General features: G+C 34.0%; 1 protein-coding gene across 1 annotated transcript; it reads left to right on the forward strand.

Annotated features, from left to right (window-relative positions):
• Window positions 1-1,024: 1,024 nt before the first annotated feature.
• On the forward strand, window positions 1,025-15,351 carry LOC149479033 (nose resistant to fluoxetine protein 6-like). Its single transcript, XM_089708522.1, has 13 exons — window positions 1,025-1,091; window positions 2,405-2,544; window positions 5,628-5,952; window positions 7,637-7,748; window positions 8,511-8,595; window positions 8,851-9,017; window positions 9,347-9,425; window positions 9,808-9,911; window positions 10,280-10,450; window positions 10,758-10,908; window positions 13,877-14,063; window positions 14,547-14,686; window positions 15,168-15,351. Exons 1-13 carry the CDS (start codon window positions 1,025-1,027, stop codon window positions 15,348-15,350), a joined length of 1,911 nt encoding a protein of 636 aa, XP_089564648.1. The 3' UTR covers window position 15,351.
• The last annotated feature ends 2,042 nt before the right edge of the window (window positions 15,352-17,393 follow it).

The raw sequence follows: 17,393 nt of genomic DNA on the forward strand, positions 1-17,393 counted from the left end.
CCAATTTGTCTCCGCCCCTTTGATCATTTTTTCATTAAAATTATAAATTGATGTATTAAATTGGTAACGAATACTATTAATTTAATATCTGAACGAAATAAAATGTTACTACTGTATTGGTGACAAAATATCAAATAAAAAGGAGTCGCAGTCAGGGATCGATAATCGATTTATTTGGTGACAGATCTACCATTCTGAGCATAGAGCTATCTATTATTTAAGTAACAAAACTGTTATTATAAGAACGAAGTTTATATTCATGTAATGCAATATAATTTTATTGGTTATTGATCTCTTATTTTACACATATATTAACATTAATTTGATAATTCATACCTGGGAACAATTTTTGTTTATCTGAGAACGAAAATATTTCGTGGTGATAGATCTATTTATTAGGTGATACAACTTGATGATAAATATAAATTTTGGTGATAGAAAATATAGTTCCCATTAGAAAATAATGAGGACAACATATACATAGCTTTGATTTTAATTCAACAGATACAATTAATACAATCTTTCTGAAATATTGTTTCCTTCTGGGATTTCAATGTAGATTTACATCCGTAAACGGAACAGTTTTTGCGCGTCATAATAGAATATGTAAGTACCTATGTATAATAAAATTATTACACAAAAAATACGACTGCGTCGTCCTTTCGCGATAGTTAATGCAAACTCAGCGTGATTGCATTAAGCGGCCCGGGTCGCCCGACCCCCCGCCAGTTCCCCTCCGTTTCTCTGCACAAGTACATTCGTCGCCATACTGTAGGATGGTAATACTGTGGTATTATGTTGCAAATCAGTTGACGTCGGCCCGGCCTTCATAAAACAATGAAATACTCCGAAAATAATGAACATTATTGACATAAATAATAACAATTAATGATTTATACTACAAAAAAATATGTGTAAATTAAAAATAATTGTTTCATAACAAAATTGTTTAGTTCATATCGGATCTTTCTAGCGGTAAGAAGTTATAAGTTTAAAGCTTTCGTGAAGTCTGTTTTCTGCAATCATGAAGATAGTGTTTATATTAATAGGAATTTTGCATAGCAGCTATGCCGTTATATATAGACTAAATTGTAAGTACTTTTAAAAATCTGTATTTTTTTATTAATTAAAATATATTTGTGAATGTCTCTCTTTTGTATAACAATTAATGATTTCGCCATTTCGGCGCTTGCTTAGTCTTTTCCTATTTGTAACGGTATAAGCGTTTTCATTAATTAATTTATATATATTTAAAAATATTCTCGTTTAATAATAAAAATGTATTTTTAATTTGGTTTAAATAAATAACTTCTGTGAATGTTATAGCGATGTTTTCAATGCCTCGTGAAAGCTCTCAATTAGTAAAGTTTATTTACGGTATTACTTCATTACTGACTTAAAAAGAGGAGGTAATCAATTCGATTGTGTTTTTAATATTTATTTTAGACCGGTTTAACCGATTTATGATATATTTTTTTTATATTTGAAATCTGTCCCGTTTCCTATTTGAATTATGTCTTGTTCTGATAATTACTGTACATACATGAAAATAAAAAATAAACGAATTAAGACTACAGCGTTCCTAAATGCATACAAAACCAAACATTGAATGTGTTTAAAAATAAGTTAGAGAAATGGCTGATCATTAATAATTTATTGTTTTTATTGTCAAAAATATTTTTTTGACCTTAAATGATTTATTGTTACATCGTATATCTATACAAATATTATAAAGCTGAAGAGTTTGTTTGTTTGTTTGTTTGAACGCGCTAATCTCGAGAACTACTGGTCCGATTTGAAAAATTCTTTCGGTGTTAGATAGCTCATTTATCGAGGAAGGCTATAGGCTATAAATCATCACGCTACGACCAACAGGAGAGGAGCCACGGGGATGAAACCGCGCGGAGCGGCTAGTATAATAATATGCATGTGTAGTGTAAAAGTTTAAAAACGAATAGAATATAGAAAATAGAAATGATATTTCAATTTATTGTAGTGGGATTTATATTTAGTATCTGTTTTACGCATATAATATGTATTTGCATGCTTTATACAAAGCTAAACATGTTAAACAATTATTATCTCTTCACACCTCTCTGTACCATTTTTTTGCAAATAAATGTTATTTTATTTTATTTTATAACGATCATTCAATTAAATCATCAAATATTAAAAAAGAACGTTAAAAACGAACAATGCTTTAAAATTTCATCAAAACAAAAATAACAACTGTATGAAAACATGATACTCATAATGAATTCTGTTTTTCTATGTGCTTAAACTTAATTCATACATTTTTCTGATCCACTACAATGTCCTCTAACCTGCAGTAAGAAGAAATAATATCTTATTATCCATTGATAACACTACAGTTTGTATTTTACATATTCTAAGTAATTTTCAGTAACAGAATACAACCGTATGCCGCCAAAATTTCGTTTGGATGATTATGATAAATGTTTAAACGAACCTGATGGTGTTTATTGTGCTGTGGAATTTGCTCTAGTGTCTGATGCACCAAGTAACCTTTTAAGTATGATTCAGGTAATAATAAAAAAATAGTTAACTCTTTATTAGCAAGTAGGTTATTACAATTAACAATAAATGATGTGCTTACAAACTACTAATCCTTTTTTTAAGTGGGGAAATCTTACCCACGGCTCCCAGGGAAGGAGCCGTGGGTTAAGTCGGATTCTTACCAACTAAAAACCCACTGTGTTCCGTCGAGCCGCTTTATTGATGGGGCCGCGGGTATTGGTTGGAATTCTTCTGCGACCAAAACTACGTATCCTAACAACCTACTATGCTAAAAGTATTGCCGCTCAGCATTCTGCAATGAGAGTTTGTGCTTTCGTTGCAGAGCTGATTTACACCTTATATACCTACCTGGTGAGATTTTTGGGCCATTGTTCAATGCCAAGGTTCTAAAGTAAAGATAAATATCACTCCATAGTATAAAACAAAGTCGCTTTCTCTGTCCCTTTATCCCTATGTGTGCTTAAATCTTTAAACGCCATGGATTTCTCTGCGGTTTTTTTGATAGAGTGATTTAAGAGGAAGGTTTTAGTATATAATTTATTAGAATTTAGGCAAAGCCGGCGAAGTCCGTGAAGCTAGTATTTATTAAATGAAGTACATCTTGAAATTAATCGAATAATTTATTAATGTCATTGAACTAAAGTATGTGTTGTTTGTGACGATCGCAAATAGAAAATTATCTATGTTATTTGTTGTCTCCGCGAAGATTGTAATAAGTACCTCTAAATACTTAAAGCGTTATCGCCTCATACGTTTTAAATTGTTATTCCAATATATTAGGCCAGTGGAAATTAACATTAAATTCGCAAAGCACGATGTAGATTTGAATTTTTGGTATGTTGTTTGGATCAGTTAGGGTGATGTAAATCCCAATTTGCAACTTCGAAAAAGTTGTGCTCGCTGCGCACCACGTGATAAACTGCGAAAATTTTGGACTTTTTTCACTTTTTGCTCTAAAAGTCATAAACTATGCGTTTCCGACAAGTATGATTCAGTACATAAATTAAGGTTATTAAATTTGCAACAATTTAAGCCCAACCGCAGCTCTCTAAACCTTATAAAGACTAAACTGTGGCCATTCGAAGATGGTTCATTTTTCCGGAAATATTGAAATTTTTAGTTTTGCTCCCGTTTGAAGCAAAATATTGGCAAAAACCGCTCGTTCTATGAGAAGTTCGTATAATAAAGTTGTAGTGCATTTAATTTTCTTTCATAAGAGCATAGAACAAAGTCTGTGAGACAAATAGTTCACTCACAATATCTGAAAAACAAAAAGAAGGTAGAAATAGATTTTTAAAGAATTGAAACTGAGGGCATATAAAATCATAAAAAGGATAATACTTTTTCATTTGCAGGATAGGTAATTAACAAAATTAAATTTTCTACAACTTTATTTTATGACCTTCTCATAGAACGAGCGGTTTTGCCAATATTTTGGTTCAAACGGGAGCAAAACTAAAAATTTGAAAATTTCGGGAAAAACTGACTATCTTTGAAAGGCCACAGCTTAGTTGTTATAAGGTTTAGAGAGCTGTGGTTAGGCTTAAATTGTTGCAAATTTAATAACCTTAATTTATGTACTGAATCATACTTGTCGGAAACGCATAGTTTATGACTTTTAGAGCAAAAAGTGAAAAAAGTCCAAAATTTTCGCAGTTTATCACGTGGTGCGCAGCGAGCACAACTTTTTCGAAGTTGCAAATTGGGATTTACATCACCCTAACTGATCCAAACAACATACCAAAAATTCAAATCTACATCGTGCTTTGCGAATTTAGGGTTTTTTAGTGTCGATTTCTACTGGCCTATATTGAAAGTTTGCAGGCGCAATAGTAATGTTATTACAATCGCGCCATGTAGGTACGTCGTAGTATAAATACATCATATGGGCCCCCTACACAATTGGCAGCGTTGGGCAAGTAGAGGCAATCATGTAGAGGGCATAAATATAAATGATCGGCCGTCATTGTAGATGTTTTTTCATAATTACCGTAAGGGCTGCAAACATCGACGATCACTTGTTGGGCCAACGCTGCCCATTATGTAGAGGGCCCAATAAAGAAAACATCGTATAGTAACAATACGCGAGTACACAAAAGCCGCCTAGTGAGTCAGCATGCGCAACACGAGCTTTGTATTAGCAGTTAATGAAAACGGATTAGCGGCTAATATGTTAAGAAAAGTATTAATACATAGCAGAGCATACAATCGTCCTCCTGGCTTGGGTGAACGTTTTGTACAAGGTTTATCAATTGTGACCGCCTCCTCGGTACAGTGGTTGACGCGAGAGCGTAACACCGAGGGGTCCTGGGTTCGATTCCCGGTGGAGACGAAGAAAAAAAATGTCTTGATCTGGTAAACAGAAGGCTGGACACAGAAGGCTGATCACCTACTTGTACCTAAAGAAAATCGATCAGTGAAACAGATGTATAATGCATCTGCCTCTTACCGTGGGGTAATGGGGACATGGGACTTCACTTTTTTTATCAATTGTAGAAATTTTCCAAAGTACTTTTATTTATAAAGAAAAATTTGCAACTTCAATTCATAAAACATTAACAAGACACGATGATACTCAGACAAATCGTAATAATATGATATTTTTGTCAAAATATACTTATTAATAAATATTATAAAAGAACATGACGTTATGATCATATGACCTCCAAGATCATCATAACAATATTGTTATAATCTTGGAGGTGAATCATAATTTTAGCATGTTTCATTTCCGTGATATTTTAGGTGCATATCTTATCCATACTAATATTATAAATGCGAAAGTAACTCTGTCTGTCTGTCTGTTACTCAATCACGCCTTAACTACTGAACCAATTTGCATGAAATTTGGTATAGAGATATTTTGATACCCGAGATAGGACATAGGCTACTTTTTACCCCGGGACATAGGATAGGTTTTATTCAGGAAATCCCACGGTAACGGTAATTATGCGGGTTTTTCTTTGACAGCGCGGGCGAAGCTGCGGGTGGAAAGCTAGTTTACAATAAGTATAACATAATGTCATTATAATCTTTTTATGACAAACTTATGAATAATTAAATACTAATTATGAATAATTTTATTACAGGAATATTCACAACACAGTGAGAGCCATTTCAACCATACAAAACCATATTATGGGGTATGTTTAACGCAGTCATGTCACAGTTATATAAAAGATAAAGCAGTGGGCACAAAGGAGAGCCTTGAGGGATGCCTTAACGAGTCATTATGGAATGAATACAAGCTTAAAACCAAAGTATTAGATAACATTAAATGCACAAATTCCAACGAAGAAATTAATGTAGACGGTGCAGATATAACAGTTTTGTTACTGATTTTAATGATTATAATGATCAACTTCATAGCAAGCTTCTATGATCTTGTATGTGTGAGGTGTATAAAGAAGCAAGGTAAATTATTATGGATGACTGAAGTGTTATTACTTTAATTAATTAGCTGATCCGAGTTAACAAATTATCGACTAACCGGTTGGCTTGGTTGGTAGTGGCCCTGCTGGGTTCGATTCCCACCCGGTGAAAATAGTTGTGTGATGAAAATAGATTTTTGCTCTGTGCCTGGGTGTTAATTATCTATATAAGTATTTATTTAAAATTATGTATATGTATGTTTATCAGGTACCGGTTTCCATAACACAAGCGAAAAGCTTAGTATGGGATCAGATCGTGCGGTGTGTGAAGTTGTCCTGAAATATTTATTTTATTTATCATTTACGTCAATATCATACTGACCTACCTGACATTAAATTATTTAAAAAAAATAATTGTGTATGTCAATATGTACCTGTTATACCTAACTTCGGGATATGAACAAGGATGTATTTGTTTGTTTTATCGATTACGAAAAGGCCTTTGATAAGGTACAGCACGTTAAGCTAATGGAGGTGCTCGAGAGAATTGGTCTAGACTATAAGGATTGCCGTTTTATAAGAAATCTGTACTGGAACCAATGTGCAAACGTAAGAATAAATGGAAAATTATCTTCACACATAGAGATTCAGCGGGGTGTACGTCAAGGTTGCATTTTATCTCCCTTGTTGTTTAACTTATATGCCGATTCTATATTCTCAGAGGCTTTAGACAACAACCCGCATGGCATCACACTTAATGGGAAACTGCTCAACAACATGAGATATGCAGACGATACGATACTAATCGCGGAGTCAGTCAGTGGCCTACAAGATCTGGTCAATTCAGTAGCTTCCGTGAGTGCTGACTATGGTATTAACATAAATGCAAAAAAGACTAAGTATATGACAATTAGCCGAACACCAGAGCTTTACACACAACCTTTATATCTCAATAGTCTAGTTCTTGAACGTGTTTCCAAATTTCGATATTTAGGCACAATGGTTGATGATAGAGGTGACCATAGCCTTGAAATTCGTTGTAGGATTGAGCAAGCACGAAGTGCCTTCACTAAGTTAAAACGAGTTCTATGCGACAGACGCCTTAACATTAAGCTTCGGACACGTATTGCACGATGCTATGTCTTTTCTGTACTCCTTTATGGTATGGAAGCTTGGACGCTGACAGAGACTATGTCCAAAAAACTGGAAGCGTTTGAGATGTGGGTGTATAGAAGGATGCTTAAAATATCTTGGACAGAACGTGTACGAAATACCACCGTGCTAGCTAGAATGCAAAAGACAACAGAGGTACTGACAACAATCAAGAAAAGAAAACTCGAATATTTCGGTCATGTGATGCGTAACAGCAAGAAGTATGAACTCCTTCAACTAATCATGCAGGGCAAAGTGGCAGGTAGAAGGAGACCTGGCCGCAGACGGATATCATGGCTCAGAAATCTTCGTCAGTGGTTTGGGAAGAGCACTAAATCATTGTTCAGAACAGCGGTTTCCAAAATTGAAATAGCCCTAATGATCGCCAACCTCCCAAAGGAGAAGGCACTTTAAGAAGAGAAGATACCTAACTTGTTTACTTTCTTTAAGACTTTCTCTTACTACATTTTCAATACATTTAATATCTCAATTAATATAATATCATTCCATGCATGCATTTCGAAGTATCATTAACTGTGTTTCTAGAATACTACTTGAAAACAATTTTTTTACAGCGAATAAATATCTTATTAATTTTTCAATACAAAAAAATTTGTTGAAACTTGTCAACATCCGTGACCGATCTGATCCTCGGCAGAACCGACTGAGAAGCCTGGATGGACTGAAGTAAGTTTTATAACGTTGTTTACTCTTTTCAACCAACTTTAATAGGGATGATGAATGTTTCAGTTCGTTTGCGACTGAGTTTTATGTTTCATTTCTTAATTTTTGAAGTAAAACTTCTTTAGGCGCGTTGAGAGTAAAATTTTAAGGTCACGTCTTTGAATCTTGCCAAAGAAGTTCCATTTCTGACACGTGAGCTCGGCACACACGATCTTTTTTTTAATTATATTCTGTATTGTATGACTCGGCGGCTTGTTTGTATTGTCTTGTTCCAAATAATTTGTTCAATTTTCATTTTCCTTGTTATTTCCAAATAATTTAAGCTACTTCTCTGTTCTCATGACAGATCAGGTTTTTGAAGTGAAAACTTCTTTAGCGGCGTTGAGTATAAAATCTTAAACTCGCGTCAGGACACGTGGCCTGATCGAAAAAGCGTAAGACGGACTTTTTTTTTTAGCCCTTATATTCCTTATATTCCCCTTATAAGACGGATACCATTCAAAAATATCAAACTTGCTGAACGTTAATAATCAAGTTTACACTTCTGCCGGCACTCCCGGATTGCAACCCGTCTTTTTTTTTTCTAGATAGGGAAGCGCTTGACCATGATCTCGCCTGATGGAAAGCTAAGATGCGGTCTAAGATGGTACGCGCTTCCCTAGTAGGTACCGATTCACTCTTCGAAGACCTGTAAGACCTTGTAGACCTTCCCTTTACTTTGTGTAAATTAATATTTGAACGTATTTAATTCTGTTTATTTCACAGAGCGCTTACGATATGTTTGGTTATTCTTGGTCATTCAATTCTACCGTTGGTACAACTTTGTCAGAATACGCACTTTCTGGAATCGGTAAGTAATAAAGTGGCAAGGAGTTTATTTGGAAGTATTTTTTTTTTGCTAACATTCCCATAACGACGAAAGATTCTCAATACGTAGCGTATTTTTGTTTTTAAGTAAATGTTTGTAGATCGATAACTCCGTGTGTTCTATAAAATAGCTCCGTTACTAGTTACTACCTTAAAAAAAGACAAACAAAAAAAACACACTTTCTTGTTTACTTAGATGTGTATAAAAAATTATTTAATAAAATCTCCATGTTCACAGACATTTGACTATGTGGGATATCAATTTGGATACAACGGCACGATAATTGTTCAAATATTTTTCTTAATTTCGGGATTATTACTGTCATACAATCTGCAAATTACGGCGGAGACCAAAACAATTGACTGGCTTGAAATACCGAAGCGTATTGGTATACGATGGTTGAGGTAAATATTTTTAAAATAAATACGAATAGTAACTGTCAAATTAGGTTTGAGATGATATTTGCTTCTTATTTCCTTTTCTTTGATATAAACTAATTTGATAAATCTTCATCATCAACTGCATGACATACCGGCTCCCTAAGGATGTTTTCTTTCACAATTAGTATAAGTGATGGATAATATGCAGATAATTTAAAAAACTTTACTGTTTGTTCAGTTGCCTCCTATACTATAAAAAAAAACGTTTCCACGCTCGTCTCTTCTCGAAACCCCGATTGGAAACTGTATTTTAGTATTTTTTTGTGTTCATTGTTATTTATTTCCTTTTGTAGATTGACGCCACCATATGCAATTGTCTTAGCTATTACATCTACATGGCTCAGATATGCTGGATCGGGACCCTTTTGGAAGGTAATGTGAAAGTTTTGTATATTGTGATCAAAACTCTCAGAAACTTGTGGTTATAACTTGTTATTGACTAATCATCATCATCAGCCCATTAAGTTCACCCTGCTGGGATACGGGCCTCTCATAAGGGTTCAGGCCGTTATCCACCACGTTGGCCAAGTGTGTTGGCAAATGTCACATGTTGTTGTATTTTTGATCATTTATCATGGCGGTTTCTTCACGATGTTTTCCTTCACTGTTTTAGTAGTGGTGATGTTATATAATGCGCAATTAATTGAAAAATCTATTTATTTCCCGCACGCCCGCCTGGTTTCGAACCCTCGTCTACTCCGAGGTCCTCACCACTGAGCAATTCTTAATTGACTAACACGATGTTTTATTTCAGACAATAGTAAATGATGTCGTGACTGACTGCCGCCAATCATGGTGGATCCACCTATTTTGTATAAGAAATTATTATAAAAATAGCCAGTGCATGCTTCACGCATGGTTTGTAATATTTATGTACTTTCTTTCTTTCTTCTTACCTTCAATTATGTTCAATATTATCTATTTTTATCGACTACCAACTAATCTTTCGTAAAGTCTACTTATCAAGTAACATACAGACCTTATTTTATTATTTATAACATTATATTTATAAGTCTTCAAATAATATATTTAAATAAAGGTTTATCGCATAACAAATAATAAACTGAGTGTGGCTTGGTAGCCACACTGTTTCTCTATATTTCCTCCGACAAAAGTTTGAGAATTGAGTTTGAAAAATTAAAAAGCCGATTTCAAAAATCAGTAGAAAGGCACATTCACTATACTTAATAAAAATATCAAGTAAAAACACCAACAATATTTTTCAGGTATGTGGCAGCAGATTTTCAATTGCACATAGTTGGTTTGATCCTCTGTGTGTTATTTAAAGGACGTATAAGAAGGATTTTTCTGGTCGTCTTGTTGGTGATTGGCGTTGTAGCACCAGCTTTCCATACGTACTTCCAAGATCTGAATGGATCGTTAGTTGTAACATTGGAGTAAGTTATCAATTTAAAAAGTAAAGTTAGTGAAACTTTTGATTAGTATGATTTGAACACCTAAGTAGTTTTGATACAAAACGAACTTTCCTGTGCATGTACATGCATAATAAATTAACATAAAATATTTGAATTGAATATAAGATGGTTTATTTTTCCTTTCTAATGTTAATTTCTAATAAAAAAAATGTAAATATAAGTATGTATAATCTATATTAATGTTATATTTATATCAACGCTCTACCTAATATGTTCTTCTTATATTTTTTTTCGTTCATTTTCCACGACATATTTTAATTGATTTCAGAACGATTAGAAACATCTTTGCCACTGACCCAACATTTGTGAACGTGTATACACCCACACACACAAATATGGCTTGCTTTGTAATCGGACTTGCACTTGGATTAATTATTTACAACAAGCAAAATAGCAGCTTTGATGTTAAAAAGTATAGGGTAAGTAACTAACCAAAAAGATTTCAATATGCGAAGTAAGATTTATATAACAATCCTACTAATACATATTATAAATGCAAAAGTTTGTGAGGAAGCGTGTGTGTGTGTTTGTTACTCTTTCACGCAAAAACAACTGAACCGATTACAATGAAATAAAGAATACTATAGAGGGTAACTTGGATTAACACATAGGATAGGTCTTATCTCTTCGTTACCCGAAGAGATAAGACGTGCTGAATCGATTTTCATTTTCAAAAATAAAGTTAAAACACATTATTTAACACTGTCTCAAGCTCGCTGTTAGTTTTGCTACTTACGTGCTCATATGTATACGTATGTATGTACAGTGTATTTATTATAATATGTATGTACTTGTATATTATTATGTATTTATTTTATTTATCCACGATATCTGTTTACATATTATATGTATTTATTAGTATATATAAATGTTTTTAATATATGTATAAGCCACGAGGAATGTTTATATTTGTAGTACATATTATTATATTAAATCTTTTATTGCACGCCTCATAAGCGAAGCGTTGAGGTGGGTACTACTGTCACTTCGCGCAAAACATCTGATTTTTCAAACTTAAAATGTCTTTATGTATCATACATTGCACTTGTAAGATAATACATACACACACATATTAAGAAAAAACACTATTTTTAACGTTCATGATATTTTTGATGTCATTTTTAGGGTTCCGTAGCCAAAATGGCAAAAACGGAACCCTTATAGTTTCGTCATGTCCGTCTGTCCGTCTGTCCGTCTGTCCGTCTGTCACAGCCGATTTACTCGGAAACTATAAGTACTACAGTGATGAAATTTGATGGGAATATGTGTTGTATGAACCGCTACAAAAATATGACACTAAATAGTAAAAAAAAGAATTGGGGGTGGGGCCCCCCATACATGTAACTGAGGGATGAAATTTTTTTTTCGATGTACATACCCGTGTGGGGTATCAATGGAAAGGTCTTTTAAAATGATATAAAGTTTTCTAAAAAACATTTTTCTTAAAGTGAACGGTTTTTGAGATATCAGCTCTCAAAGTCGTAAAAAGTATGTCCCCCCCCCTCTATTTTTATAACTACGGGGTATAAAATTCTAAAAAAAATAGAGGTGATGCATGCTAATTAACTCTTTCAACGATTTTTGGTTTGATCAAAGTATCTCTTATAGTTTTTGAGATAGGTTGATTTAACTGTAATTTATTATATTTGCTGCTACGGAACCCTTTGTGCGCGAGCCCGACTCGCACTTGGCCGGTTTTTATTGTTATTTAAACTAGTTAAAAAACAGTTTAAAAAAGTTCTGTCTTGGACGTCCGTGTGTCTGTATGTGCGGAGGATTTTCTTGTTAAGGCCGTGTACGCGGTCCGTGCGCTGTTTGGCTCAAATATGTGATTTTTCAATCCAAATTGTCCATCAACCACTTATCTTACAAACATAGGAATTACTAATAATTTTAGGAAATTTTATTGTCTTTGTAGTTAGTTAAGAGTTTTTTTCAATTAATACAGTATTTGTGAATACCATCAAGATAACTGAGCCGATGATTACTTGATTTCACTTTTAGTGTCAATTTCGAAGCTAAAAATATCTGAAATTGCTGACAGATCTAACACACAATTATTTTTAACTAACTGCAAAGATCCTTATTAAAATAGTTAGTTAAAAGATTTTTTTATTTTGGACTCCTAACGTACGAAATTAAAATCCGAACAATGTGAATTTTTTAGAAATTATAGTCGACAAAATGATTAAATTTTCACCAAGATATTTGACTTTATTGAATATAATTTATACATATTTCAATAAAAGAATGTCTTACTTATGAGATAAAATTTAAAAAATCAACTAAGGTACCTCTATTATTTTTCTACAAATTTTTTTAAAGTACTATAAAACACTGCGCGCGACCCGATTAAAATCAGTCGGCTGCGAGCCTTTCCAGAGAGAGGACATGTTGCTCGGCGCTCTCCTGTGGACCTATGCTGTTCATAGTAAAAGGATAGCGCAAGCCGCGATCTATCGTAATAGATCGCGGAGATTTTGACTTGCGTTAAATTGAATATGCGCTCTTAACACGATAGCGACCGAAATACTTTACTAATCGAGTCTTTTTTTTTCTCTTACGCTTGAGTATGCTCAGGAATAGAACCCTTTCATTTTTCAGGGTCTGATTCGATGTGGTTTAATTGTTATTAAATAAACAAAAATAATAATTAATAAATAATTATTAAAAAAAAATTATGAGGCGTGCACTTTTGGATTTTCCAAACTATTTTTAATTTATTATGCACCACTGTCCACCATACTCAGCATTTGTCCTAGTCGATTGGGTTGCCTGGCAGAGATCGCTGTCAGCGATAAGGCCGCCCTCTGTACATTGATATAAGTTATTATGTGTTTTAAATTGTCCTATATGGTGTACAATAAAGAATATTTCATTCATTCATTCATTCATTCATAGGTTTTTCTTAGAAAACGTGGACGAAGCCGCGGGTGGAATATAGTTTATCATAAATTCTAAGAAATAATAATAATTAACAAAGCTCAAAAAACACAATTAAACTCATGAAATTATTGTATTGTCACCGATCCTTGATAAGTGTTACAATATTTGGATTCAATTTGTATGTTTAAACTGGGTCAAAATCGAGTCTAAAGCATTCGGTTACATACAACCATAGTATAAAACAAAATTGCTTTCTCCATATCTATAATCTATATCCCCATGTCCCTATGTATGCTTAAATCTTTAAAACTACGTAACCTTACTATTTTGATGCTGTTTTTGAGTGGTTCTCGAGAAAGGTTTTAGCATCTAATTTATTAGGTTTAAGACAACGCGGGCGAAGCCGCGGGCGGATAGCTAGTAAATAATATACAAAATCCCTAAATCTTCTTTATCCCTGTGGCACAGACTTCGAAAGACTTCAAATGAATTAATTTTCAGAAGTACCTGTCCATGTACTACGCAATAGTGCCAGTAGGATTCGCCCTTGCTATAGCAGGCATGGCTGCATACAGAGACGGTCCACGACTCTCTATATACATACGAGTCATGTTCTCTTTACTACTGAAGCCTGTATTTGGGATGTGCGTCGCAGTTTTAATATTTGGTATGGTGTTCAAATTTGAAGGTAAGTTTTTAGTATGGATAGAACTAAAGTCTTTAGGTTTTGCAAATGTCATTCTTCTTTTATGGAGATCATGGGAATGAGTGACCGGCAATATGATAAACCAATAAATGTTTAAGTTTTCTCAGGATCAACATGAAGTACGTAGAAATGTACTTTGATTTAATTTGATTTGAAGGAAAACTTGCCATTGCCAATTATTATTAACATAGTAGTGAGTGAACATTGGAGAAAACTCAAACATTTATTTATTCAATTAGACTTCTTATACATGCAGTTTTAATCGTTATAACATTTTTTATTTACAACCGAAAAAATAAAGAAACACTATAATTTTTCTTATCCCTACCACGCGTGATTCGACAATTTCGTATTTCTGTAAAGTTGCATAATATAGTAAATTATTTTTTGAAAAATAAGGTCATAAAGAAGTTTCACTTCTTACGTGTGTACACTAGTACACGCACACATTTTTTATGTTTTCAGGCACTATTCGCGGATTCTTGGAGGCACGCATTTGGACGGTTATATGTAGAATTTCCTATTGCGCTTACCTCAGCCACGTGACCTCAGTCAGGATGATGACTGGTTCCAGTATCATGATACGAGTCAACGTCCTACATTTGGTTAGTAAATCTGTAGTAATAATTCTCAAGTAATTATGAATTGTTGCAAGCAAATTGTATAATTTCCGTTTACAGATTCCGTTTGGAAAAGTTATTTTTAAGCTATTGCATAGCTTCTTTCGCGGGCCTTGAGCGCAGGGACCGAATCCTGAAATTCCGTAACGAAAAAACCTCACGCTCCCCACTCCGACGGACACGGAGGTGTGGCTTGAAGGCATGCTATGCAATAGCTTTACCGCAGTCCCCGAGTTTCACACGTCTTTTTTTAGTATAATAGACATAGAATACTGAACAAAAATGTCAATTTCAAATTCTTTGAGTGTAAACAGGCGTAGAGCATTCTTTCGTTGTTCTTAGTATGTTAGAGAAAATTTTACTAAAAGATCACAAAAGAATGCTCTTGCTCTATCTCGTTCATTTGATGTAAATGCAACGTAAGATTATGTATATTTTATTCTAATAATTTATTCCTTTGTTTCAGTTTAATTTAACCCTCGGCATGGTCTTCATGGCTTTCATTATAGCAGTGGTTCTGTATCTTTTCGTTGAGGCGCCATTCTTGGGAATCATAGACACGATTAGAGCGAGAGACACGAGCCATCGGAAAGCAAGCGTTAACAGTTTAAAGAACAAAAAATTAATTGAAGCAAACACTGCTATATAATATTTATATAGTAGAACAATTTTATAGTTTAATATTGTGTTAAATTATTTTTTATTAATTACATATTTTTAGTTGACATTTGATTAACTTAAACTTTAATAATAATTAAGAATGAAAAGATGACGTTTTTATTGCTTGTTTTGTAATAATATTCAATGTATAAAAAATATTGGAGATTGGAAAAAAAGTGTATAATAATATCCCATCAAAAACATCCTGTAAAAAACCCAAGTCTCGCAGCTCAGTCTTTCTACCGTCAAAAGTTGTGAGATCCATGTAATACATGTGGTAATACCAAGTCGGTTAATCTATTTAGTGTCTACTTGAAGGACCTTCTGTCTTAAGTTATTACATAAGTTATTATCATGCCAATATTAAAAATATTTAACGTTTTAAACAAATAGATCGACTTGGACATCGCTTGATTTGATTATTAGTATGTATCACACTACACAGCACGACGGGCCAGCGACCAACAGGAACGAGAGTTTCAATCGCGTGAGGCGCGAGAGACTAAAAGAATCTAATATAATATTGTAATATTCATTTTGTTTTCATGCGATGTCCAAGACGATCTATTTGTTTAAAACGTTAAATATTTTTAATATTGGCATGATAATAACTTATGTAATAACTTAAGACAGAAGGTCCTTCAAGTAGACACTAAATAGATTAACCGACTTGGTATTACATGGATCTCACAACTTTTGACGGTAGAAAGACTGAGCTGCGAGACTTGGGTTTTTTACAGGATGTTTTTGATGGGATCTCACTTCTTTTTGTAGAGCCTTTCTTTTTGATACCATCTACTCAGTCGTAAAGTAAAATAGAGGCCAGTCTGTTTGTAAGGAGGCTAGTCGCGCCAACAATTTATATATAACAGATTTAAATTATAATATATTGTTTTATTAGATTTTCGTACTTCAAGACATGTCCAATCATGTGTTTTTCATTACGTCGACCATTTTACAAGTAATAATGTTGTTCAGTTTCATGGGCTAAACACACCCTTACCCACCCTATACCCCCTCCCTTGCCTCATATGGTAGGTACTTATATGGTATGGTATGGTATGGTATGGTATGGTAGGTATTTATAACCTGGTGGTACTTTAATAACTTTGTAATCCCATATAAATATATGGGATTACAAAGTTATTTATGCAGTTGGTGGTTGGTGGTGGTTATAAATTTAATAGGTGTAGATAGGTACCTACCATATGAGGCAAGGGAGGGGGTATAGGGTGGGTAAGGGTGTGTTTAGCCCGTGAAACTGAACAACATTCAACTGCATAAATAACTTTGTAATCCCATATAAATATATGGGATTACAAAGTTATTTATTATTGATGCAGTTGGTGTATTTGGAAAACTGGACCGAAATTACAAAATATTTAAGTTTTCCCATGATTAAGACACTAAACTCTATATGTATTCCAAATATGAAGCTTCTAAGTCTGCTAGAAGTGCCTTGGACTTTTGATGATCGGTGAGTCAGTGAGTGACAAAATTTAGAAACTTTAACAAGTTGTCATTCTTAAACTACTGGTTCAAATTGACTGAAATTTTAAATATTCCGTGTTTATACAATGCCGGATTAGTTACTGAAGATTCAGGTTTCTTGCTTTATCCACAACCGAATTATAGGGGGTCGAAAAAGGCCCGAATTGCTTCGAGAAAAGGATGGTACGGCCGTGCCGCTTTTTTTTGCTCGACTTGGCGGGGGCACTGCCGTGCCCCCAGATAATAGTATTAGACTGAGTGTTGGAACTATTACTGAAAAGAAAACTGGTATAATTATGTTTGTACCGTAGATTTGTATGTATATGTCACGGCTAAAGGTAGGTGAGAACATAAACTTAAGATTAGCCGGCTAAACTTAGGTTTATTTTCGACGAGGTGTTAATGTTAGTTTGTTCTATCTTTAGCCGGCTAAACTTAAGTGTAACCGCAGGCCCGTGGCTAAAAATGTCCGGGTGGGTAGATTTGGTTAGCGCCGGGCCGGTGGAGGGCTTGAGGGGCCCGCACAGTGCCAGAAAACACT

The sequence above is a fragment of the Colias philodice genome, chromosome 21 (assembly GCF_061535455.1).
Source record: "Colias philodice isolate Cphi_HAF_F1 chromosome 21, ilColPhil1 Martin Lab GWU primary, whole genome shotgun sequence".
Lineage (NCBI taxonomy): Eukaryota > Metazoa > Arthropoda > Insecta > Lepidoptera > Pieridae > Colias > Colias philodice.

Coding starts and splice junctions, on each gene's coding strand:
- LOC149479033 (XM_089708522.1), top strand. CDS start 1,025: ATGAAGATAGTGTTTATATTAATAGGAATTTTGCATAGCAGCTATGCC. Junction 10,451..10,757: donor TCGTTAGTTGTAACATTGGA/GTAAGTTATCAA, acceptor AATTGATTTCAG/AACGATTAGAAACATCTTTG. Junction 14,064..14,546: donor TATGGTGTTCAAATTTGAAG/GTAAGTTTTTAG, acceptor TTATGTTTTCAG/GCACTATTCGCGGATTCTTG.